Here is a 25,951-nt window from a genome sequence, read left to right as displayed (position 1 = left end):
ATTGGAAATGAATTTGACACGAGGGTTGTACTGATGAGTTTATTGTGGTTGGAACTAAGTGAAAACTTGGGTTCCAGGGAAATATATCTGCAATGCTAATTGAAAAGAAGAAACGGATATGAGTGATAGCGATGTTAGAATAAGTAGGAGTCTGCTACTGAATGGATGTGAGGCACAAGGAAATGTGGAACACAAACCGAATTAGACTGTATGGAAGCCAGGTTTGCCTACAGGTAATCAGGCTATAAACTAGAAGCCCAGAACAGCGAAGACTGGCTGTGCGTGTGTGTGTGTGGCAGAGGGTGGTAGTGGAGGCGTGACAAATTTAGTTTTAGACCATTGTTAGTTAGAAATGGGACACACACGTTGTTCTGACTTGTAGGCGGACTGACTCGCAGCTGTTCGAGGCTATAGGTGAAAATCGAGGAAATGCATGTGGAGTGACACTAGTTGAAGTTGTGGGAAGGCGGAGGTTTCTGAAGAGGATGTACTGCCATAGCACACAGAATCTCGAAGAACTCTTCAATTAAACGTGACCAGTCACATGCTTAACTCACCTGGCTTGTAGTACACGCGCAATTACGTGTTCCTTTCCCTTTTCCTTTTCAAGGATTAGGTGAAAGTGAAAAAATAAAACCGTGACGTAGACTGAGTGAGAAGCATAGAATCTTAGAAATGAGGATTGTTAGAGACAAGTTACAATGTCAGGTAGGATGAGTGCCTGAAAGACGTTTCATTGGACACTAAGATTGTTGGTAATCCTCAGTGGGGTAACTTCGATGGGAGGGTCAGAAAGGGTGCCAGAGTGTAACGTGTGGACAGTAATCCAGAAGGTCAGAAGATGGAGAAGGGAGATTTCAAGAAGATTGAGATAGAGTAACTTGAAATCACTTTCACTGAAGGTTAGGTGAAGTGGCTTTTCAATTGTTACCATGATTCATTCCTTGAAAGAGGTTACGTTCATAAACCGGGATGATCAGGTTGGGGTGGTATGGTAGATGTGAGAGAAAGAGAGAAGAGACACTTCTTAATTAAAATAACAATAATGAGAAATGCTTTGCGTTTACGTGTCCTTGAACAAGTTATTTAACTTCTAGGTCTCTGCTTCCCTGGTGCTACCTGTGATAACCCTAGGTTCCTAGGGTTATTATGAGGATCAAAGAGTTAATATGTGTAAAGCTTTCAGAACAGTGCTTGGCATATAACGAAGGGCTTGATACGCTCTTGTTATCATGACAAGTTTCAATATGGCCACGTTGTGCTTAAGATAGTAATGACGGGCATGGATCACATTCTCATTACCAATAAAGAAACTTCTGTTTATGCTAATCACATGGAAGACGTTTTGACATTTTTCTTTTTCAAATATTTATTCAGTTTTGAGAGAGGGAGAGAGAGGGAGATGGAGCGTGAGCAGGGGAGGGGCAGAGAGGGCGAGACACAGAATCCGAAGCAGGCTCCACGCTCCGAGCTGTCAGCACAGAGCCCGACACGGGGCTCGAACTCATGAACCGCGAGATCATGACCTGAGCTGAAGTCGGACGCTTAACCCACTGAGCCACCCCAGGCGCCCCAGGATGGTTGACATTTTTCAGTGAAATCTCATATCCCTTAATGGAACCTACTTTTCAGTGAAGTTGAAAATAGAGGTGGCATTCTCCTTTGAATAAAAGCAGAAACGTTGTTCCTTAATCTTACCCTTGGCATGAATATAGACCTACTGGGACACTTGTCGCTGTGGAGTTCTGATCCGGTGGGCCCAGCTCTGCCATGTAGGAGAACAAGCCCTAACTGGGAAGTCAGATAGCTCTTAGGAAGTCCTGGAGACCAAATCCTGAAAACCTGCAGGTGCCCAGCCTCAGTATCCTCACACATAGGACCCGGAACTCTGTATAGTAGAGTGTTGTTCTAGTCAGAGGGTCTGGTAGGTGAAAGGACATCGTGCAGTGTAAAACATGTGGGTGAGACACTGTTCTTGGTTATTCCTTTTTCTAATGGTATGGCAAAGTGATTGTTGGGAGTACTCTACCATTATACCAGCCGGGCCAAGTATTAGCCAACTCTGTCCCTGTATTTTCATTTGTATGATTGATGGGTGATGGGTGAAGTGGATCTCCTAGTGTCGTTCTGGCTGTTGCAACAGAGGCCTTGTGTTTATTATTTCAGAGTATGTCTCTAATTTGGGAGGAGGTTTTTGAAGGTACAGAAAACTGCTCGGATAAGGACAGTTGGCTAATTCCTAAATTGTTCAGAACAGTAGATCATAGTCGAGGTTGGAGTTACATGCTTTAGGAGAGGAAGGGTCTTATGGTTTGCCTGCTGGCTGTTTGGAAAGAAGACAGGTATTTGAAGCTTGTGCGTAAGGTGGGATGAGAGTTAAAAATGTGTTTGGGGGCTGAAAGGCAAGCCAGTAATGAAAATTAGGTCCCTAACAGAATGTACGTATTTTTAGCAATAATCATCTGTCTGATAATGGTAGATGAAATATTGCTTGTTCCAAATAATTTTAGAACAAGTACCAATTTAAGAATCATAGATGGTTTTTTGTATCAACAGGAGCAAGAGTAAAATGTAAGGAAGCATTTGTGTGTAGATTTTGAGTGAAGAAGAGAAAGACTATTTAATAAAATGTAGGAGCATTTGCTGGGAGAGTCCTTTCTGTGGAGCTAATATGTATTGAACAGTGAACTGCGTACAGGCGCTGTGCTGAGAACCCCACGTACCTTGTGTCTGTGACAGTAGGGAACACCTCCACGTTACAGGAATAGTGATGGGGTCCCTTCCGACAGGAAGCAAAATTAAGCTTCTAACGGTAGCACCGTTAAGCTCTCAGACTCCAAAACACATGCCATTTTCAGTATACCATGATGAAGTAAACAGAAGTACAGGGACCATACTGCAAAATACAACCGAAAGTCATTCTTTACGCAATATTTTAGTTTAATATTGAAACAGAAATCCTACTTTTAAATAGTGCTAGAAGTTTTTCTTTAGACATGTTATTTATAAATAAGCTGCTCTTTAAAATTATTTATGAGTAATATGCAAACTGAAGTGGTGTTTTCTTCTTTGAAGATGTGTTTTCGCGGATGCCACTCATGAATGGCCTTATTGGACCCAATCCTCACCTCTCACATAATTCTTTGCCTCCTGGAAGTGGATTGGGAACTTTCTCTACTGTAGCACAATCCCCTTACACTGATACCAGGTATTGGAAGCCTTCATTTTCCATGGAAACTTAAATAACATTAATTTTTGTTGTATAAATGCTAGTCTGTTTTAAGTTCTTGTGCACTAAGCGTCCGTTCCGTGTATCAGGATCTTTGCTGCAGATGATCTAACATTGTAGCTCTTTTGCAACAAGAGGGTTTAGTGAACTTGTGCTTGCCCACAGTCTTTAGAAGGTAATTTTATATTTACAAAGTAAAGTTATTTATTATCTGCCAGGGATAAAAATCCAGCATTTCATCCGATGGCAAGTGATCCTAACAGCTCTTGGACGTCATCCGCTCCCACGGTGGAGGGAGAGAACGATACAATGTCAAATGCCCAGAGAAGCACGCTGAAATGGGAGAAGGAAGAGGCTCTGGGTGAAATGGCAACAGTAGCACCTGTTCTCTACACAAACATCAATTTCCCCAGCCTGAAGGAGGAATTCCCTGGTAATTCACACCTAGTGTGGCTCTCTGTGTTACCACCGCCCTGAGTAGGTCATGCTGCCTTGCCTGCCGGTGGTTTCCATTGGTGACTGTGGTAGGAAGTCCACGTATCAACACCAGTTTTCATCTTGTATGACTGTGTACAGTGAGAAGATTCCATAGATGTCTAGAAACATCTTGATAGAAATAAATGCTACCTTATGCAACAACGACAGAAATCAGTGGCTCAGTGCAGGGTTGTCTGTTAAAGGAATATACCTACTCTTTTTCAAGTACTATTGGTCACACTTTGATTTGCTGTTGATAGATGAGCATATCTGGTTCTGTTGAGTTGCTTTGTGTCAATGAAAAATTATCCTTAGATCAGAGCTACGGTTTTTTTTAAGTAATTCTCTTCAATGCTTTAATAGTTTTACTGTGTGATTCTAGAACCTCATGAAATACCATGCTAAGGCTGTTGACATGTCACTTGATTTCCATTTTCTTTGGGTTTTGAAGCTTTTTAAAAACATCGTTTCTACTTTTACACTGTCGATTTCACCCATCTTTCCTTTCGCTTACTGTCCCAACACTAAGTTTCATAGCAATGGCTCGGAATGATTGGTTTTGCATGTGTTTGTTGTGCACGAACGCTGGTGAGGTGCTTATGTATAATTACGATTACCTCCTTTTGGTCCGATTGAGAGACTTCTCTGGAGGACTGATGTTTTACGAAACTTTTAGCTTTGGTTCTTGAAGCATCTTACATGGTTGAGAGAAGTTATTATATGTTTGGCTTAACATTTTCTCAGCTGGTTAGCCCCTTCAATTTAAAAACTCCCCCAGTCTACAAGTGAGATTCTTAATAAGGCCACACTACATTCAGCAAATCCTCATTTGGCCTACTGCATGCCTGGAACTTTGTGCTGTACAGAGAATTACTCACTCATGAACACACAGCCAGAATAAGTTGAACTGTCCACACCACGTGGCGATGCGTCCTGACCGCAGCTCCATAAACGTGTGGACCATGCTTTTCTGTTGCAGACTGGACGACGAGAGTGAAGCAGATTGCCAAGCTGTGGAGAAAAGCGAGCTCGCAGGAAAGAGCGCCTTACGTGGTATTTACCAAACCTCCCATGTGTCCTGTTGTTAAACACAATACCCAAACCTTACTTTTGTTGTCGTAGGTTAATAAAGATTTTCTGTTGCAGAAAACACATATTAATACTTGCACAACTAATACACAGCTTTGTTTTTATAGTGATTTCCTATTATGTCTTGAGATAGGATGTGGAGTTTTCTCATAAGCTAGTTGGTAGAACCAGGATATTGAAGATTGAAATCGGTTATTTTAGGAGCATGTTTATTTAATTCATTTCACTTTAAAATTCTTTTATCTCTTTGAAAGAGTACTACTGTTTGAGGCTGCATCAGTGTGCCTCAGTGTCTTCCACAATAATCTCTCTTTGTGTTAGGTTTAGTAAAGACTGTATCTTGAAAGAGACATATCTCGACACCTTTAAGGAGCTTTTGAAACATGAACTTTGCAAGGGATTGTTAGGATATTTTATAAGGTCCACAGTTCAGGTGGTGAATTGTTTTCTCCCAAAGAGCCAAATTAAGATTGTCAGCTGGATCCAAATCCTTGCTTCCATTGTAAAGCATATTAAGTGGACATTATTATTTTAAAAAATATATCCCATTACCTTCCAACTTGATCTTCAGGGTACCTGTTGTCAGTGATAACAATTGGGTAAAGCAGAAACGTTTTCTGATGTGTTGACAATGCTTTGTGTTTTAGCTTGATTATACTAAGGTGATAGGGTAGTTTTAGTGTTCCTCGGTTGTGTTCTCCAATGCTAAGCTCCAGATTCCAGAGTTTAGATTTGGAGGATTGACTTGATATTTTCCTTTTCTCTAAATTAAGAGGGATGCTGATGTTTCCGTTTTTGAAGGGTCTGTGAAGATAAGGGTTGAAAATGGCAGATTACCTCTGGGTTCTCCAGCCTGGCTCAGATAGAGAGATGTCCTCCGTGGAGGCGACATGCGTTAAAAACGGGAGAGGGTGGGGTGGTGTCCGGATGCTTTCTGGGCACAAGAGTCCAGAAGCTCTGAAGGGTTCTACTTCAATTCCCTTCAACCGTTTAACCCAACTTTTTCTTAGAAAGTTCATCATAGTTTTATTTCTCGAAACATGTTAACGTCTGCTGGGAGATAACTTTCTTCTCCTTTTCTCAAAGCAAAAAGCCAGAGATAACAGGGCCGCTTTACGCATTAATAAAGTACAGATGTCAAATGATCCCCTGAAGAGGCAGCAACAGCAAGACAGCATCGATCCTGGCTCTCGCATTGATTCGGACCTTTTTAAAGATCCGTTAAAGCAAAGAGAATCGGAACATGAACAGGAATGGAAATTTAGACAGGTATGTGGTTTTTTAAAATAATTTGCTTTTAGATTGTATTTTTGTTTTTCGAGAGGACAGTAAGTAATTCATGTCGTTATTTCAGAAGATAGTTCTTACCAGAGTATGAAAACGTGGTTAAAATTTGACTTACCTTTGGGGCGTCTGGGTGGCTCGGTCGGTTAAACATCCGACTCTGGATTTCGGCTCAGGTCACAGCCTCACGGTTCGTGGGCTCGAGCCCCATGCCGGGCTCTGCCCTGTGATCGTGCGGAGCCTGCTTGGGATTCTCTGTCTCCCTGTCTCTCTGCCCCTCTCTTGCTTTCTCTTCCTCTGTCTCTTTCTCAAAAGTAAATAAACAGACATTGCGAAAATACCCACCTTTCTCAGCAAACTGTATTTCAGGCGACTGGGGAAGCTCATTAAAACGTTGCAAATAGCATATTGCCTGGGGCATAGCCACGGTGCTCTGTGGTGGAGTTTATAATCGCCTCTGCTCTTCCGGAGTTTATGATCTGATACGGGCGCAGTCTGGCAACTGGTGACCTCCGACAGACTAATTTCCCGTGGCTTTTTTCCTCCCGTGACAGTCACGTTCTTCCTTAACCACGCGAGTGCCTCTTCTTTCCTGTCTCACAGCAAATGCGCCAGAAGAGCAAGCAGCAAGCCAAAATCGAAGCCACGCAGAAGCTCGAACAGGTGAAGAACGAGCAGCAGCAGCAGCAGCAGTTTGGCGCGCAGCCCCCCGTGGCCCCGTCCGGCCCGGACACGCCGAGCAGCGGCATACAGAGCCCCCTGACCCCCCAGCCTGGCAACGGGAACGCGTCTCCTGCGCAGGCGTTCCGCAAGGACCTGTTTGCGAAGCAGCTCCCCAGCGCCCCCTCGTCCGCGTCGTCAGACGACGTGTTCGTGAAACCGCAGGCTCCTCCCCCGGCTGCAGCCCCGGCCCGAGGCCCCCCCGTCCAGGAGAGTCTGTCACAGCCGCAGACCTGTCAGCCCCCCTCACCACAGGTGTTTTCAGCTGGGTCCGCTCACTCCCGGCCACCCTCCCCAGTGGATCCTTACGCAAAAATGGTGGGGACTCCGAGACCACCTCCTGGGGGCCACGGGTCTTCCAGAAGAAATCCCGCTGCCCTGGCGGAAAACTGTGCTCCTCTGCCCCCAGTCCCCAGGCCTGCTCCGCTGAGTGAGGCCACGGCAAATAGGCCGTCCCCAGTCAGAGACTTCTGTGCTTCCTCCACGGCAAATGGTGACCCCTGTGCAAAGCCTCCAGACACGCCCAGACCTACGATGACCGACCAGTTTCCCAAGCCCTCGGGCCTCCCCCGGTCTCCGGTGGTTGCCGAGCAGACTGCAAAAGGCCCTCTAGCAGCTGGCACCAGCGATCACTTCAGCAAACCGTCTCCCAGGGCAGATGTGTTTCAGAGACAGCGGATTCCTGACCCGTACGCACGGCCCCTGCTGACACCCGCACCTCCCGACAGTGGCCCTGGGCCCTTTAAGGCTCCGATGCAGCCCCCTCCCCCTTCCCAGGATCCCTATGGGCCGGTGTCGCAGGCACCAAGGCGACTGTCTGTGGACCCTTACGAGAGGCCTGCGTTCGCACCGAGACCTGGAGATAACTTTTCTCACAGCCAGTCAAGTGGCCCATACAGCCAGCCTCCCCTGACCCCACATCCGGCAACAAATGAGTCTTTGGCCCATTCCTCAAGGGCTTTTTCCCAGCCTGGAACCATGTCAAGGCCGACATCTCAGGACCCGTATTCCCAGCCCCCGGGGACTCCACGCCCTGTTGTAGATGCTTACCCCCAACCCTCGGGAACATCTCGCTCCAACCCAGACCCCTACTCTCAACCTCCTGGAACTCCCCGGCCCACCACGATTGACCCCTACAGTCAGCAGCCGCCAACCCCAAGGCCGCCTACACAAGCAGACTTGTTTGTGCCGCCGGCCGCTAACCAGAGGCATTCGGACCCCTATGCGCATCCCCCTGGAACACCAAGACCTTACTCTCAGCCACCAGCAGCACCAAGGCCAAGGATTTCAGAGGGTTTTCCTAGGTCCTCAATGACAAGACCGGTCCTCATGCCAAATCAGGATCCTTTCCTGCAAGCAGCACAAAATCGAGGAGCAGCTTTATCTGGTCCGTTGATAAGGCCACCTGATACATGTTCCCCAAGTCCTAGGCCACCTGGACCTAGCCTTTCAGAAACTTTCAGCCGAGTTTCCCCGTCTGCTACTCGGGATGCGTATGATCAGCCTCCAATGACTCCAAGAACTCAGTCTGACTCTTTTGGAACAAGTCAAGTTGCCCATGATGTTGGTCAGTCAAGGCCTGGATCAGAGGGGAGCTTCAGTGCGCCTTCAAACTCTCCAATGAGTTCTCAGAGCCAACAGTTTTCCAGCGTCTCCCACCTTCCTGGACCTGTACCAACTTCCGGGGTCACTGAGACGCAGAGTACCGTAAACATGTCACAAGCAGATACAGAGAAATTGAGACAGGTAAAAACACGTTGTGTCTTCATAGATGTTTTAAGTGTGTCATTGCGGAAACCTAGGCATTTCATCAAGCTGAGTAATTTCTACACAGATGTTAAAGTTTATCTTCTTATTCTGTGGAATTTGTTCTGCAAAGAAGAAAAATGAAATTGGTAAAATTATAATACAATTGAATTTGATTTATTCTGCATCTGATGTTTGGTTGTCATGAATTTGTTCAAAAATTTGAATTTTTGATCTTCATGACTCTTAAATGTGAAAGCTTTCAATTTTGTGATACTTGTGTGGCAAGGAAAAAAAAAGTACCCAAATTATTACTTTGTTTTTATAATCTGTTGAGTAGTTAAGTATGACTCGTGTTTTATCCAATACTTTGAACGTTGAGATATTTTAAGCATTTTTCGCAGTCACGTTTTGGAAGTATTAAGACTTAAGCCATTCGTTCATTATCAGAAATCCCAGGGATCTTCGTTTCTTTCCATCCAGCGGCAGAAGTTACGTGAAATCATTCTCCAGCAGCAACAGCAGAAGAAGATGGCAGGTCGGCAGGACAAAGGGTCCCAGGATGCAGTAGCGGGGCCTCTTCCAGCGCCCCTGCAGCACTGGCAGCCGGACAGCATCAGCCAGGCTTTTGCTAGGGCTCCGCCCCCCTATCCTGGGAGCATCAGATCTCCTGTTGTCCCTCCTCTGGGACCTAGATACGCAGTTTTCCCAAAAGATCCACGCGGACCCTATCCTCCTGATGTTACTGGTATGGGGATGCGACCTCACGGATTTAGGTAATGCTTTCAGTTTCATGCCAGCTTTGAATTACTAGATGGAAATAGACAAATGAAGTTACTCTTAAGAGGCTGTTACTCCTTTTCACTTTGCGATTTCCTTTGAGGTATAATCAGTGTTATTTTCCACTAATGGGAGGTCATGGATTTTTCTTTTCGTAACCTCTGAGAACTCTACAGACTCTAGAAACATTCCCTTGGTTATTAAGCATTGGCTGAATTAGGGTTACGTTACGGCCGGAGTGATGTAGTTTATCACACCAGTCAGACCTCTAAGATGTCACTACCACATTCTGTGAAAGCCTCCTGTGATGTGATGAGTGAGTATTGTCCTGTCCCCGAATTTTCCCTTCTAACTTCCGTTGTAAATAATTGTGGCGATTTCCAAATTGATGGGATGTTTTCCTTTAGGAACTTTTCTCGGTGAGAGAGAGTTGTAAAACTAGTGGTTTTGTTTGTTTGTTTGTTTGTTTGAAGTGGCTGGTAGAAAGGTTGGAGCCAAACATGTTAAAATAGAGTGTTCCTGAGGATGTGCTGTTAGTTTTGTCACATGTGGTTTTTAGTCTAATACCTACCGCCATGTTACAGTCTTATCCTTACGTTCCTTTTTTTCTTCCTCAGTTATACCTGTTGCTCTGCTTTATATTTACTTATAATTTACCTTTAGTTCTTTCTAGAGTGAGCTACAGTGTAAATGATAAAAATAGTCCTAGGATGCCCAGGCAGCTCAGTCGGTTGAGCGTCCAGCTTCGGCTCAGGTCACGATCTCACAGTTTGCAAGTTCGAGCCCCGCATCGGGCTCTGTGCTGACAGCTCAGAGCCTGGAGCCTGCTTCGGTTTCTGTGTCTCCCTCCCTCCCTCCCTCCCTCCCTCCCTCCCTCCCTCCCTCCCTCCCTCCCTCTTTCTCTCTGTCTCTCTGCCCCTCCCCTGTTTACGCTCTGTCCTCTCTCCTTCAAAAATAAATGTTAAAAAAAAATTGTCCTACAATTTATTCATCTACTAAATTTTTACACATTGTACCTGTCATTGTTTATCTCTTAATGCCTCTGTAGTCGTTCCTCTCAAGCACATAGATCAGTCTATCCAGTCATCATACCTGTGCCTTTGTCTTCTCAAGGACAGAAGGCCTGTAAGCCGCCTTCAAGCATCCCCCCGGTCAGCCTGCTCCTTGCAGCCTCCATAAATATAGAAAAAGGAGAAGACTCTTACTCCACTGCAATAGTATTAAGCTTCTTTCTAAACAATTGATTCCATCTGCTTGGCAGCAGGTTATGTTGTCTTAGATCATATGCCTTTAGAGCTCAGAGATGGTGTACGTTATAGGGTATTTAGCAAGAATTACTTGCACATAGATACTTTATAAGTGCTTTCTAACGGTGCCAGTTTTGTTTTGCTAAGTCGTTATATTGGGTATCATTAATTTTGCATTTGATTTTAATCTAGAGTTTTTCCTTTTTAACCCAACTGTAAATTCAACATGATACTTAATAATAACAATTTACTTCTTCTACTTCTTCTAATTCTTTTTTTTTTTTTTTTTTTTTTAAAGATTTGGATTTCCAGGAGGTAGTCATGGTACCCTGTCAAGTCAGGAACGCTTCCTTGCACCTCCTCAGCAAATACAGGGGTCTGGAGCTCCTCCACAGCTGAGAAGATCGATGTCTGTAGACATGCCGAGGCCTTTAAATAACTCGCAAATGAATAACCCAGTTGGCCTCCCTCAGCATTTTCCACCACAGAGTCTGCCGGTTCAGCAGCATAACATACTGGGTCAAGCTTTTATTGAACTGAGGCACAGGGCGCCCGATGGAAGGCCGCGGCTGCCCTTCACTGCTCCTCCCGGCAGTGTTCTAGAGGCACCTTCTCATCCAAGACATGGAAACTTCATTCCCCGGCCAGACTTTCCAGGCCCTAGACACGCAGAGCCCTTGAGACGACCTTCTCAAGGTCTGCCAACCCAGCTACCTTTGCATCCAAATTTGGAACAAGTGCCACCATCGCAGCAAGACCAAAGCCATCCCGCCCATTCATCTTCTATGGTCATGAGGTCCCTGAGTCATCCCTTAGGTGGTGAATTCCCAGAGGCCTCTTTGTCAACATCTACACCAGCTGAAACAGCATCTGATAATTTACAGATAACCACCCAGTCTTCTGATGGTCTTGAAGAAAAACTCGATACTGATGACCCATCTGTAAAGGAACTAGATGTTAAAGACCTCGAGGGAGTGGAAGTCAAAGACTTGGATGATGAAGATCTCGAAAATTTAAATCTAGACACAGAGGACGGCAAGGGAGATGAATTGGACACTTTAGGTAATTTGGAAACTAATGACCCCAACCTGGATGACCTCTTAAGGTCAGGAGAATTTGATATCATTGCGTACACAGATCCAGAACTTGACCTAGGAGATAAGAAAAGCATGTTTAATGAGGAACTAGACCTTAATGTTCCCATCGATGATAAGATAGATAATCAGTGTGGGTCTGTTGAGCCAAAAATGAAGGAGCAGGAAGACAAGACTGTGGTTCCTTCTGATAAACCTTCTCCGTGGAAAAAATCCACTGGTACCAGTGAGATAAAAACAGAAGTACTATCTCCGGATTCTAAAGGGGAAGGCAGATGTGAAAGTGAGAGAAGCAATGAGAGTAAAGACCACGTCGGCACCCCCAGCTCACAGGCTTCAGCCCACACAGATGTCAGTGACGGAGAAAAGGCTGTCCCGCAGCCCTGCGACACGGATCTACTGGAGAAGAGACCCCCCCGAGAAGCCACTGGCTCCACCCCAGGTGTCCGCGGCTCCACGCAGCTGCCTGCGGAAGACGTGATAAACTCTTGCGGCATAACCGCATCAACTCCGGTTCTCTCGAGTTTACTTGCTAATGAAAAATCTGATAACTCAGACGTCAGGCCCCTGGGGTCCCCGCCACCCACGCTGCCAGCCTCACCATCCGGTCACGTGTCAAGTTTGCCGCCTCCTTTAATGACACCGCCCGGGCACGTGTTGGATGGTACCATGAATTCTAACGTGCCAGTAGTCTCTAGGGTAAACCATACTTTTCCTCAGGGCGTGCAGGTAAATCCAGGATTCATTCAAGGCCAGTCACCAGTTAATCACGGTTTTGGGACCGGAAAACCTGCAAATCAAACTGTGCCTCTGACGAGCCAGTCTGGACCCCAGCAGCTGATGATCCCTCCCACGTTAGCCCAGCAGAGTAGAGAGAGGCCCCTCCTTCTGGAGGAACAGCCTCTGCTTCTGCAGGACCTTCTGGATCAAGAGAGGCAGGAGCAGCTGCAGCAAAGACAGATGCAAGCTATGATTCGCCAGCGGGCAGAGCCGTTTTTCCCTAACATCGGTAGGAATGCCCTTGGCTTCTGTAGTCATGGCTGTGGGCGTCAGGGTGGCATGCGGTAAGCTTCCGGGATTTCGGTGTTAAAATGACACGCGGACCAGAGCAGCGAGAGTCCTGTGTTTGTTCCTCCTTCCGCTTTAAGATGAAAGCAGTTAAAGAGTGTTAGGTTCCTCCCAGGAATCAAGAGATTCAAAGCTCTGGGTTTCAGACCTCGCTTCTCTTTGTTACGGTACGGTTTAACAGAAGTGGCGGGCATCTTCTTGCTTCCCATGTATTCTGAGTCACTGAAAGATGAATTTCAAGAAATTACGATAGAAATAGACTTACCACTGTCCTTGGTGTACGACAAGTGCTTGGCAAAGTTTGGTCACATAAAGTTCTTTAACTTATTTCCAATACCTTATGAATTTGAAAACAGCCAAAGCCCGTAAAACATCCGAGTGCGTCCAATAGTAAGAATTTGTAATCGAGGCACACGTGTCAAAGGAACGCTTTGTTCTAAACAGTAAGATTGACGTTCTGTCCTATAGACCTTACCCATCTTGTCCTATTGGGAGGGGATCCAGTTTTCATTTACATGCAAAGAAGTCGTCTTTTCAGTAGGTCTGTCCTTATTGCCAAGCTGCACCCTCAAGAAACAGACATGTTTTACTTTTCAAAGTGATAACCAGTTTGGTGGCATTCTTAGTATTGGAAATAACCGCAGCTTCTTGTTCATGATGCTGCATTACTAAGGAAGCCGTTCTGATTAGCCTGGCAGAAGTTTGGATGAAAAGGAGTTGCATTGCTTTAGATGATTGCCACCGTCTCCCTTAAATGTGGCAGGCCTCTTGTTCTGATTTTTGCGCGACTCACGTATTGGAGCATTATCCAATTATGGATTGCTGAGATGAGATTAAATTCAGGATAAGGTTATTAGCATTTCGTAATTCCTCACCTGGTACGAAAAGCTGTAATAGTGATTATTATGAGGATTATGAGTCTATAGATGACATGATGTTTGTGATAGTTACTTTATCTCTTAGTGTTACTTGAACCAAGTACTATGAAATAAGTAACTTTGAAATATTTCTTCTTTAGATTTTGATGCAATTACAGACCCTATAATGAAAGCCAAAATGGTGGCCCTAAAAGGCATAAATAAAGTAATGGCACAAAACAATATGGGCATGCCACCCATGGTTATGAACAGGTAGGTGAAGATGTTTCTCATTTCTATTGTGCTTCAAGAAGTACGTGAATTATTACTAGTTCCTAGAAAAAGCATGTAGTAACTAAAAAAACTTATATATCCCGGGAATGAACACTAGATACTTACATTGGTTGTAAGGTCAGCTGGGTGTGATCGAGTGTAAAATGCTATACAAATGTAAGGATTTAATTTCCATTAGTTTTATGGTAGACGTAATAAAACATCAGAGGATGGTTGGAAGGTTGACTTAATCAGGAAAGCTGGTGGATTTAGGAGTGTGTTCTTTCAAGTACCTGTAGTTAATCTAACTAAAAGCTGCTTCGGACAGAGAGTCTTTCAACCTAAATTGATGAAGATGAGAAGATACACAAGACGATAGAGAGAAAGCTGTTCTGTTGAGAAAAGAAGATAGTTTACTTAAGTCTGTGACTATTTTGTATTCCATCCAACGAACAATGCAGAGAAAAATGTGGGACATTTCAGAAAAGATCCTGAGTGGTTAAGGCAACGGTGAATTTGTTTCTAAAATAAAACGTCCCCAAACTGAATTTGAGTCAGAAAAAAAATGTCAAGGGGACAGTTGAAAGTTAGTGGTTAGAGAATTAGTCTTTTCACTGCTACCAGAAAAATGGCAATTCTTCATTAAAGAAGACCGTAAGAGTTGTTAGACTCTGGATTTCTGAAATTGGTGTGTTTATGCTCCCCAAGGTGGATTAAATAACCATTGAGCAGTCTTTCTTAAGTTTTGATTATGGACTACTATCAGAATTATGTGGTAGTTGTTTTTTTTTTTTAATTTTTTTTTTAACGTTTATTTATTTTTGAGACAGACACACACAGAGAGAGCATGAATGGGGGAGGGGCAGAGAGAGAGGGAGACACAGAATCAGAAGCAGGCTCCAGGCTCCGAACCGTCATCCCAGAGCCCGACGCGGGGCTCGAACCCACGGACCGCGAGATCGTGACCTGAGCTGAAGTCGGACGCTTAACCGACTGAGCCACCCAGGTGCCCCTGTGGTAGTTTTTTTTAAAAAGCGTAGGTTCATTTACTCACCTGCGGGTTTCCTGAATCAGAATATCTGAGGAGGGTGCTGGTGTGTCTTTTTTAGTGAACACCGTGGCTTACTCTTCTGTGTGTTGCGGTTGAGAACCTGTCAACAGAGTAGGCATGGAGCCTCAGTTTAGCCTAATTACCTTGGTGAAGGACTTTTTTTAATAAAAAGGATTATGGGTGATTATGGAGTTGAATATAAAATCTGCATGAATTTAAGATCAACATGTTGTTTCAGGTAAATTGGGAATCCTTAAAGGTATAGTTCTTTTTCCATTGTTGAGATACTTTAGATATGGTCACGACACATTGTTGAGGTCAAAGGAGAATAGTAGTTCTAATGATTTTCATTATTGCACAGCATCTGTTACCACAATTTCTCTATTACAGAGGTTTTTAACTTTTTGTTACGACCATTTTTGACATTCCAGTGAAGCCTTTGAATTCTTTCTTGATGTTTTCTATGCAGAATCAAAAACGTAGTATTACAAGGAAATCAATTATATTTGAAATATAGTTACTTAAATTTAAAATTATGGTTTATATGCTTCTTAATGCATTAGTAAATTTAGCAACAGATCTGATAACTACCATAATTTTTAAGTATGTAATGATGAACATAAATGACCAATGAGGTGTGCACAGCAACTTTGATTATGAATATAAAGTGAGTTTGGTTGGTGACAAAGTCATGGTAGTGCTAAAAAGTACAGTTTGCTGCCTGTATCAAAATGGAAGGAAATGCTAAATTTCATTTAGCTCTTAATGTAAAACAGAGACCTCAAGTTTAAAAAAAAAAGAAAAAAAAAAGGAGCCTCAGAATTAGACCAGTGATCTCTCAGCATGGGTCCCTCTCCCAGTGAGAGACACAGTTAGGATTTCGAGTGTTGTTTGCTCTTGTTCTGAGTGCTTTGAAGAGGGGCTGAGGGTAGTCCCTCCGTCAACCAGAGTGCTGTTGACTGAGGCACATGGACAGTGAGTGATTATTTGGATCCAGAGATCATTCCAGATCAGGACTGTAATGGGGGCAGGGAGGTGACAGATAAATCAAAAACCTGAGTAAAAAACTTAAAAAGCATACGTTCTAAATTGCAATGGTACGTAAGTACTGATGTACAATATTTGATATTATTATCAAATTATGCTGGCTGTATTAAAGCATTTGGTAACTCTCGAGGAAGTGTTTTCATTAAAGCGGTAATGTTTCTGTGAAGTTTTTATAGCTCTAATTAGCATAAGTCACATTTTGCCCAACAGTTTTAGCCTTACAAGACTTGTTCTTGGTCAATGACAAATTTTGATTTGCTTTAAAATTGAGAGACATCTTTTAGTTTGGAATACAAAATAGGCTATGGATTTTTTTTTTATTGCAGAATAATTATGGACCAACAGTATCATATGAGTCTTAGGTGTACAACGTAGTGATTTGATATTTATATTATGAGATGGTTACCACGGAAAGCCTAGTTACCATCTGCCCCTGGACAGTGTCACAGTGTTACTGACTGTATTCCCTCTGCATTACATTCCACCTCCTCCTTCCTTCCTTATCTTATAACTAGAAGATTGTACCTCTTAATCGCCATCACCTATTGTGTGCATTGTCCCCCTCCGGGCAATGATCGGAACAAGAAATAATTTTCTAAGAATTTATGTCAGAAGTGCCTTCGCTACATTTTTTATCCGGAAGACGTGAATTAATTTTATTTTAAGGCACAGTGAGGCCTGTAATAGCGAGACCCCAGGAGCAGCCCGGTTGGCAGCTGGCATCTTTCCGCAGCCTCTTGGTGGTTGTGGTAGAGGTTACGTGATCTCCGCGTCTTCCTCTCACCGTGAGTGAAGTGGGAGCAGAAAGCGTCCCCACCTCACGACTGCAGGGTGACGATTGAGTGGGGCTTTCGCACGTGTTTCTGACGCCGTTGCGCTTTCTCCCTGGAAGAAAACATGGTTACGCGCTTAAAAGCAGTTTTCAAAACAGATAAGAAGCAAAATGATTTTCGACCTAAACGCTCATCATGTTGACACTCAGTACTTCGTTTCCACAGGTTCCCCTTTATGGGCCAGTCGGTGACCGGGGCGCAAACCAGCGAAGGCCAGAGTCTCCTCCCGCAGGCGATGGCCCAGGTACTGCCGCTCGCGACCAGTGCCCGTAGCCGCCGCGTTTCCCTGTGTTTCTTACCGAACCCGACTCTCTAAGTCAGGCCACTTTTAGAAAGTAGTAGAAACCGTAAAACACTGCCAGAATATATTACTGGCTCAGCAGCACTAAAGACGTTTTGTTACTTTTTCAGGCAGAGACCAGTTGAGGTTAAAAAATCGACAGTTTCTGAAAAGGACCTATATAGTTAAGAGTTAGGATGTCATTTGGAGGGAAACCAAATGCGTAGGGTTTGGGGTCTTGCTTTTGTTTACTTTGAACTCCACAAAAAAACCGTTTTCACGTCCTACGTTTTGGAATTCATCCATGACATTTAAAATGTAAAACTGCTATAAAGTAGAAAAATAATGATTATAATCCTTCTACTTAGCTATAGATAGTCATATTCTGTTTATTCCTTGGGATAATGTAGTTTTTTTAAGATACTTCACATTCGTAATAATCAGGTTTAACTGTCCTATTTAAATGTTTAGTGTCAAGCAATGTCCAGAGGAGTAGAGCTGTTCATCACGAGATGAAGTGTTTTCTTCACTGATAGTTATTCAAGTATCTGCCTAGGGGGGAAAAGAAAGGGAAAAGCTACCTACTATACATGTCTTTTGAACTGTTCTTTTTTGCCGTGACATTTGTACTTTAGATTTACTATGCCGATAATACATTCTCTTCATTATTGAAGAAGAGAGAGGCACCATGTGATACAGTGGAAAAAGCATAGTCTTCATAGCGGAGTTAAAACTCTCAGTTCCGCTGTGAATGTACGGTACATCTTGGGCGAGTTCTTGAACCCCAGTTTTCGGATCGGTCAGATGTTTCACCACCTGCTTTGCAGTATGACACGGATTCATGAAGTTTTCTGGCTGCTGGTAACACTGACAGTTGTGACCTTGTCTGCAGCTCATGTCCAGCACCACTTGTAACAACTGAGTAAATGTTTTTCTCAGAGTTAATCTTATTTGTCAGATTGTTGCCAAGGAATCGTTAGGTTAATAACTATTCAGTCTCCCTGGAAGAAATAAGGCATTTAATTAGAAAATAAGACTAATGTTTTTAACTAGTGTATATTTGTTTTATTATTTGTGCATGTTAGAGACAGTGGTTTTTGTTTGTAAATAACTTTGTGTTACAGAGTGGAATTGAGTAAATCTGGAACCTGAATTTATGTCTTAATTGCAGAAAAAACTGGGTAGATTTCATCAAAAAGTGGAATTTTATGTGGATCTCTAGCTAAATACTAACAATATTTCATGTGCCCTAGTATTATATTTCTGATGAATAATCCCTTACCTCAAGCATAATTGTTTTTCAACTAAAATCTAGAAAATAGTTCAGAGATAGTTCTAAATTTTCAGAAATTAGGTTGTCCCCACAAAATTTATTCAATTTTTATAAAGATTGAAGCTTTAGAGATGTCTTAGGAGACTAAAGGGGTTTTCCCCCCCTTCCATTTCTTTTTCTTTCTTTTTCTTTTTCTATATCTTTTTTTTTTTTTTAAGTTTTTCCCCCTTTAACTGAAATGTGGAATAAACCTATTTGTAAATTTTACTTATTTTAGGATGGCAGTATAACACATCAGATTTCTAGGCCTAATCCTCCAAATTTTGGTCCAGGCTTTGTCAGTAAGTATAAATCTAATAAGTTATGTGTTCTCTGGGGATTGCTTGTTTGCGCTATTTTTGTGTTTTCTTAAAAAAAAAAAAAAAAAAAAATGGAATTAGTATAGGTGTGTTATTTTAAGTCTAAGTGCCCTCATCTTTAATGAAACATCACTGCCCTATTAGGCATCTTTTCCTGAAGGCATGTATTTTCGTTGCTTTTTTTCTCTGTGCATGAAGAATTATAGCTAGAGATAAGTATTTTAATACAGAAAAACCATCTTCCCCATTCTCTTCAATAATGTTGTTGTTTTTGTATATAGATCGGGCACTTTACAATCTGTAGAATTAAACCACTTCTCGTTCTCATGACTGTCTCCCTAAGTGACAAGGACACTAAATGGGAACAACAAAGGGAATATGCTTAGAAAAAAGTTGGGTTAGCAGCATGGTGTGAAGGTCAAGGTTGCAAGATGCCGTGGAACCCTTTCTAGTTATCTTCAGGGGTCCCAAGGTGGTTCAGGATAGTATTTAAAGTTCTCCCCAAACTGAACCTTTCTGAAATCTTCAGACTGTTTAGCTAACTTTTTTTTCACCATTATTTTTCATTTTGCTCACCTCTGCTCTCCTGGTTCCAGAAACCAGAAAGGCTTTCCTTGCGGTAGGTCTCATTCTACCAGAAGCAGAACTTCTGAAATCTTGTGAAAAAGCCTGTTCTTGAAAAATGCCCTTCAAATTTAGTAGACTAGATACCAAGTTCGTACGTGTACTGGAACTTCTGGGTTTAGGAACAAACCCAAAGTCTGACCTTTTGAAATTACCCCTGCATTAATCATAATTATAATTTGAATACATATTTGCATTAAAATCAAGTAAACTACAATAACCAACTGGCTTTTTCTGGCTTTATTGTGCCCATTGGCTTTGGTTGGATTCTTATTGTATGACAATATTCTGTTATCATTGATGTAATTTTTCGGCTAATGTCCTTCTTGGAATTGTATTTATTCATTTCTTTGTCTTATAGTGAGTCAAAAAGGTATATTTTGAATCTTAGTACCATAAGATGACTTTTTTTGTGTTTTTGGGATTTGGCATCAGTAACGTAAAGTGCCCTTAAAGAATAAAGAAGGAATACAAAATGAAGAGAGTTAACTATTTGGGGAGATATTTATGACAGTCATAAAAGTAGAAAAGAGTTTATTTGGTTGATAATTATTCTATACCTTTGCTTATTTATAGAAGTATAGACTACAAAATTCATAAAAGTTACCAGTGGTTTTTAACTTACGGATTTCCTTTATAAAACGTAGGCTTCATGTCGGTCCCATCTAAAAGAGGTCAGGCTCCCTTCCCTAAAGTTTAGGGTATTTTTTTACTGTTAAGAAATAGGAAAAACCTTATAAACTTATGAAAATTAGCATGGGAAATGATACCTAATCCATGCTCTGGACCTTAATAATACGTACCTAACTTTGTTTCTTTGGAACATTTAAAAAAATGTCTTTAAAAAAACCCACAAATATTTAACATTCTGTAAAGTTGAGTTAATGCAGCAAACATATATAACTTGACAGACAGTTTGGTATGTGGGTTAGAGAATTTCGTACTTCAATAGCAAGAAGTATTTCGTTAGATAAAAGTCTTGTGCTTTTTAAAGATTGGAGTTACAGTATTTCTAAGTATGAGATTAACACGTGTCCTAAAACCTGCATTCTTTGGTTTCCTCGAATAAATATTTTTCTAAAGTCTCCTATTTAATAGTTATATTATGGTCTAATACTTAGTATTATGTTTTCATACCACCTATTACACGGTCATGGTGAAACTGCATTTCCTTACAAAATGGATCTGTGTAACTTTCATATTGTGGGATTCTTTAGAAAATTAACACAGACGAATTTTTCATTTTTTCTTTAGATGATTCACAACGTAAACAGTATGAAGAATGGCTTCAGGAGACCCAACAGCTTCTTCAGATGCAGCAGAAATACCTTGAAGAACAAATTGGTGCGCACAGAAAGTCTAAGAAGGCCCTTTCCGCGAAACAACGTACCGCAAAGAAAGCAGGGCGGGAATTTCCAGAAGAGGATGCGGAACAACTCAAGCATGTTACGGAACAGCAGAGCATGGTTCAGAAACAGCTAGAACAGGTAGTTTGAAGCATTCTTGTGGTTCTCTTTCATGGGATGTTTTTCTTGTTTCTTCTCCATATCTTGGTCTTAAAGTACGTCGGTATATCTCGTGTAAATGAAAGACTCATTCCTCAGAAACGAAACCGTTTTGCTGTTACCTTCCATTGTAAACCAGATGTTTCTCAAAATGTTCATACTGAAATAACAATTATGCTTAAAAAGAAATAAAAATTTAAACTTTTTATTTAAAATAAAACAGTAGCGTTCAAAATGGGTTAAGAGCCCACTGCTAGTAATTACCCAAGTGAATTAAAAACTTAGGTTTACGTAAAAACCTATATACAAATACTAATAGCAGCTGTGTTAATAGTCACTAAAAACTGAGAACACTCAAGTATCCTGTAGTGATGAACAGTTGGACAAAATGTGGTATGTCCATACACTGGAATATTACACAGCAGTAAAGAAGAACAGACTTGATATAGAAGAACCTGGATGGATCTCAAGAGCCTTGTGCTGAGTGAAAGAAGCTAATCCAGGGAGATTATGTCCAGATTCCGTTTACATAACACTCTGGAAATGACAAAATTACAGGATGGACGACAGTTTAGGGGGTGCCAGGGCTTAAGGGTGGGGGAAGGAGAGTTTGACGACAAAGGGGAGGCATGAGGGCATCTTCTAGGGTGACAGAACTCTTCTGTATCTTGATGGTGGCGATGGCTACAATGATCTCTGCGTGCGATAAAGTTCATAGGATTGTACACCAGAAAAGTCAGTTTTACTTTTATCAATTTAATTTTTTTTTAATAAAATTGAAAAGTAATCCAGATGTTAATAGGAGAAAGAGTAGACTGACTTAATAAAAATCAGAGCGCTGTCAGTGTAGTGAACAGTCCGGTAAACACATTCACATACGTTGTCTTCTTTAACCTTGTCTACAACTTTTTGAGGAAGCTAGTATTGTCACCGTTTTACACGGGAAAAGTCTGGTGAGTCGTCACAGAGGTAGGTGACATGTTGGCTCCTAGCTGATTATTGGGTTAGGGATTTGGGGCCCAGATGTCTCGTCTGCAAGCTTTAGCTACCACAAGAATGTGCCAACAGTATGGTGATTGTAACATAATCCGTATTGTTTAAAATTAGGACAGTTCTAGAGCGGGAGGGGAGTTCTCTCAAAATTTACTCTGTGGGTCCGTGTTTATTGCAAGTGAAATTCTTACAACGATAGGTGTTTCTTACAAAGTATTTTTAGCACTTTCATTGCCTTCTGGTGTCTTCCTATAAATTCCTTATGATGAGGGCCTAGCTTTTGCATATCCATGGCCAAATCCTATTGAGAAGCTAATACTGTACTTGGGAAATGAGACACGTCATCTATTACTGTAGAGTTGCCAGCAGTCCAGTGTAATCTCGTTAAGATCAGCGATTGAGGATAATGTGTTGAGTATTTTAAAATGTCATGGGAAAGGCACAGATGACCTCCTTTCTGTATTCCAGCTAATGCCCTAGGTACGTTCCATGTACTGCTGCCCCCCCCCCCCCCCCCCCGGCCCGTGGTACTTCCCCAGTTCTAGCCAGTCGTTGGTCAGGAGAGAAGAAAATGATAGCTCTCCGGGCCCTGGAGACCCACCAAAACCCTTATGTGCAGAGAACGTGCTAGTCTGTCTGGGAAACCGAAGACAATAAGTTGAAAACATTTAGAACCACTGGGCTCGGTGTACTAGTGGAATATGCATCTAAAATTGGGTGGTTCCAGAGGACACGTGTAGCCCCTGGCATCACTGCCTGCCCTTCCTGAGCAAGGTGCACCTCGGGGCCTGGGTTACATCTTTAACTGAAAATGGTCTGTAGCATCTGGCACATCAGGGCACAGGGGTCTTGGAATGAGTTCACTGACACAAGCCAGTCGTCATATCAGGAGCCTGTTAGGGACCATTCAAAGTATTCCCTCAACGTTTTGGATATTTTTTAGAAATATGTTATTCCTTAAATTCAAAGGGTTTTACCCACCCGGTCTTTTTTAACCTGGAGGGGAGGGTGGGTGTGGTGCACCTGCCGTTATTTCACACATTTCACGGTGTCTTCCCACCTGTGTGATTTGATGCACTTCAGAAATGAAATCTTATTTAAATGGTTACAGCTTCAGTTAAATCTTGGTCATTCCAACCTTGTGGATTAATGTACCTTATAAGACTTGTATCTTACCTTTTGATGTGTGGCTCAGATAGTTTATGACTCTCATAGTAAGAGTTTTAAAATATGTTTTTCCAGAAACATATTTTGAATTTGCTTTGGGGACATCCTATCCTATCTGACGAAGTTTCACAGGTGACTTTAGGAAAATCGTGTTGTTAAAAAGATTGGCCGTCCTTGGTGCTGATCAGTCTAATTTTTTGCGATTTTTGCCTCTGTAAGGTCTAGCTGCCTTATGTATAACCCCCACCATAATCATCAGCCAGCGCTTTGGTTTGATACCTGTGGAAAAAACGAGTAAGCCTCGCTTTATCATTCCAGATCCGCAAACAGCAGAAGGAGCATGCCGAGTTGATAGAAGATTATCGGATCAAGCAGCAGCAGCAGCAGCAGCAGTGCGCCATGGCGCCGCCTCCCGTGATGCCAGGGGTCCCGCCCCAGCCGCCCCTGGTTCCGGGTGCCCCCCCAGCTGCCATGAGCCAGCCCAGCTTCCCCATGGTGCCTCAGCAGCTGCAGCACCAGCAGCACGCGGTGATTTCTGGTCACACCAGCCCTGCGAGAATGCCCGGTTTGCCGGCGTGGCAGCCTGCCAGTGCTCCTGCCCACCTCCCCCTCAATCCTGCCAGGATCCAGCCTCCAGTTGCCCAGTTACCAATAAGAACTTGCACGCCGGCGCCAGGGACGGTGTCCAGTGCAAATCCCCAGAGTGGACCGCCCCCACGGGTGGAATTTGACGACAACAACCCCTTCAGTGAGAGTTTCCAGGAACGAGAGCGGAAAGAACGTTTACGAGAACAGCAGGAAAGACAGCGAATCCAGCTCATGCAAGAGGTAGACAGACAACGGGCTCTGCAGCAGGGGGTGGGGGTGCCGCCGCATGGCCCCATGCGGTCCCAGCTTCCGTTCTACAGCTCCGACCTGCCTTGTGACTTTACCCAGCCTCCACGGCCCCTTCAGCAGTCTCCGCAACACCAACAGCAGATGGGGCAGAGCATCCAACAGGGATCTCTTAATTCCCCTCCCACCCCAACCTTCATGCAAACCAATGAGCGAAGGCAGATAGGGCCTCCCTCGTTCGTTCCGGACTCGCCGTCAGTTCCTGGCGGAAGCCCCGGCTTCCATTCTGTTAAGCAGGTACACGGAGGTCTTTCTGGGGCCAGCTTCCAGCAGTCCCCAGCGAGGCCTCCTTTTGCACCTGCTTTACCCGCGGCGCCCGCAGTAGCTAGTGGCAGTCTCCCGTGTGGCCAAGACCCTGCCGCAGCCCACGGACAAAGTCACCCAGGGTCGACCCAGTCGCTTATTCAATTGTATTCTGACATAATCCCAGAAGAAAAGGGGAAAAAGAAAAGAACAAGAAAGAAGAAGAAAGACGATGATGTGGAATCCACCAAGGCACCATCCACTCCCCACTCAGATATAACTGCTCCCCCCACCCCGAGTATCTCAGAAACTACCTCCACACCCACCGTGAACACACCCGGCGAGCTTCCTCAGCAAGGAGAACCCGAGTTGGTGGAACCCGTCTGCCCGTCGACTCCCAACACGGCCGCCGGCCAGCTGTGCGCAGAGTTAGAAAGCAGGCTGCCCCAGAGTGAGTTAGCTCAGGGAGCTCCAAACCAACCCGCTTTCGCGGAGTCGGAGGCGGAAAAGCACTCCGTGGAAACCCCTGCCTCCACAGAAGAGGTGACACTGGAGACCACCGAGCCCCAGCAGTGCCCCGGCCAAGACGGGCCTGACCTGGAGGAACGAGCCAGAAATAAGGTCGAGGAGAAAGCCGGGGCTGGTCCTGTCTCCTCAGGGCAGAGCCCTCCCCATCCTGCTGGGGCCCCTGCTGCCAAAGGAGATTCAGGCAACGAGCTTCTGAAGCATCTGCTGAAAAATAAAAAGTCATCTTCCCTTTTGAGTCAAAAACCTGAAGGCAGCTTTTGTTCAGAAGATGCGTGTACGAAGGATAACACAGTGGTTGAGAGGCAGAACCCAGTCGAAGGATTGGTAAGTGTGCTCCATGAAAATTCCAGCTTGCGTTTTCCCCTCTCGTTTTAAATCACAGTCACAACACATTGGTGCCAACCACTATATTAATTCCAACGTGGTTCTGCAACTTTCTTCTCTAAGAGGACAAATTTCAGTTTTGTTGTTTCTACCTCTATGGAGCCCAAGTTTTGACTCACACCCATAACCTATATTAAGTAATAATTTCCTTTTTTTTTTTTTTTTTTTTTTATCAAAGACCTGTACTAATGCACTTCATATGTAACATGTGTAACATGTTTAGTTGAGTTTCGAACTAAAGCAAAAAGTGGATGTCAATGTCTTTACTGCAAATAGGTATGCAGTTTCTGTTAACCTCTTTGAAATACAGAAGATCACTCCTGCACCCCTGTCAATAACCTTGGGAGCCCTCAGGGGTAACTCATATTGGGTATCCATTGTGTTGCAGTGTATTAATACTTGATGTCACACAAATGGAACCTTCCACAGAGATATTTTATCTTTATAGTTTCCCACGTATCAAAATTCTGCCCTTTCCAAGCTACAAAACGTTGAGTTTCCGTGTGTGTGTGTGTGTGTGTGTGTGTGTGTGTGTGTGTGTGTGTGTGTGTGTGTGTGTGTGTAGGTTCTTTGTGAATGTACCTTTTGCAGGATTCCATCCCTTGCATTTCAGTGAACTTGCTTGAGCTCTTTCCCAAATGGGGGCTTCTGGGTCCTAAGAGTTGGTCAGCTTCGAATGCTCTTGCTTCCTTATCTTTCAGAAGCTGCATTGCCATTACTGGTGTATTCATAAAGCTTTCCCTACAGTGTTTCTCAGTTGGGATTTTACAGTTTTCATTTTTTAATTGAATGGGGTGAAGTGGTATATTTAGTTTAGATTTTCAATTTTAAGGTTGTTAATGAAGCCATTCTTTTTGCAAGTGTTGGCTTTGTGTTTTCTCTTATCTGACAATTTTGTTGAGATTG

At 43.3% G+C, this 25,951-nt stretch overlaps 1 protein-coding gene across 23 annotated transcripts in view; it reads left to right on the top strand.

Moving 5' to 3' along the window:
- The window catches only part of KMT2C (lysine methyltransferase 2C), a 279,835-nt gene that overhangs the window by 228,477 nt on the left and 25,407 nt on the right, over positions 1–25,951 (top strand). For 22 of the 23 annotated variants that reach the window (XM_042975990.1, XM_042975898.1, XM_042975893.1 and 19 more), the window contains 12 exons: positions 3,076–3,208; positions 3,448–3,662; positions 4,686–4,759; positions 5,882–6,064; positions 6,683–8,545; positions 9,029–9,321; positions 10,871–12,675; positions 13,753–13,864; positions 16,961–17,039; positions 18,626–18,689; positions 20,586–20,818; positions 23,315–24,985. In XM_042975990.1, the coding sequence (XP_042831924.1) occupies positions 3,076–3,208; positions 3,448–3,662; positions 4,686–4,759; positions 5,882–6,064; positions 6,683–8,545; positions 9,029–9,321; positions 10,871–12,675; positions 13,753–13,864; positions 16,961–17,039; positions 18,626–18,689; positions 20,586–20,818; positions 23,315–24,985 (6,725 nt within the window). The remainder of the gene's footprint in view (positions 1–3,075; positions 3,209–3,447; positions 3,663–4,685; positions 4,760–5,881; positions 6,065–6,682; positions 8,546–9,028; positions 9,322–10,870; positions 12,676–13,752; positions 13,865–16,960; positions 17,040–18,625; positions 18,690–20,585; positions 20,819–23,314; positions 24,986–25,951) is intronic. The other variant, XM_042975985.1, reaches the window with a different exon arrangement.

This window comes from Panthera tigris, chromosome A2, assembly GCF_018350195.1.
Source record: "Panthera tigris isolate Pti1 chromosome A2, P.tigris_Pti1_mat1.1, whole genome shotgun sequence".
Classification (NCBI taxonomy): domain Eukaryota; kingdom Metazoa; phylum Chordata; class Mammalia; order Carnivora; family Felidae; genus Panthera; species Panthera tigris.
This window is presented reverse-complemented; position numbering and strand designations above follow the sequence as displayed.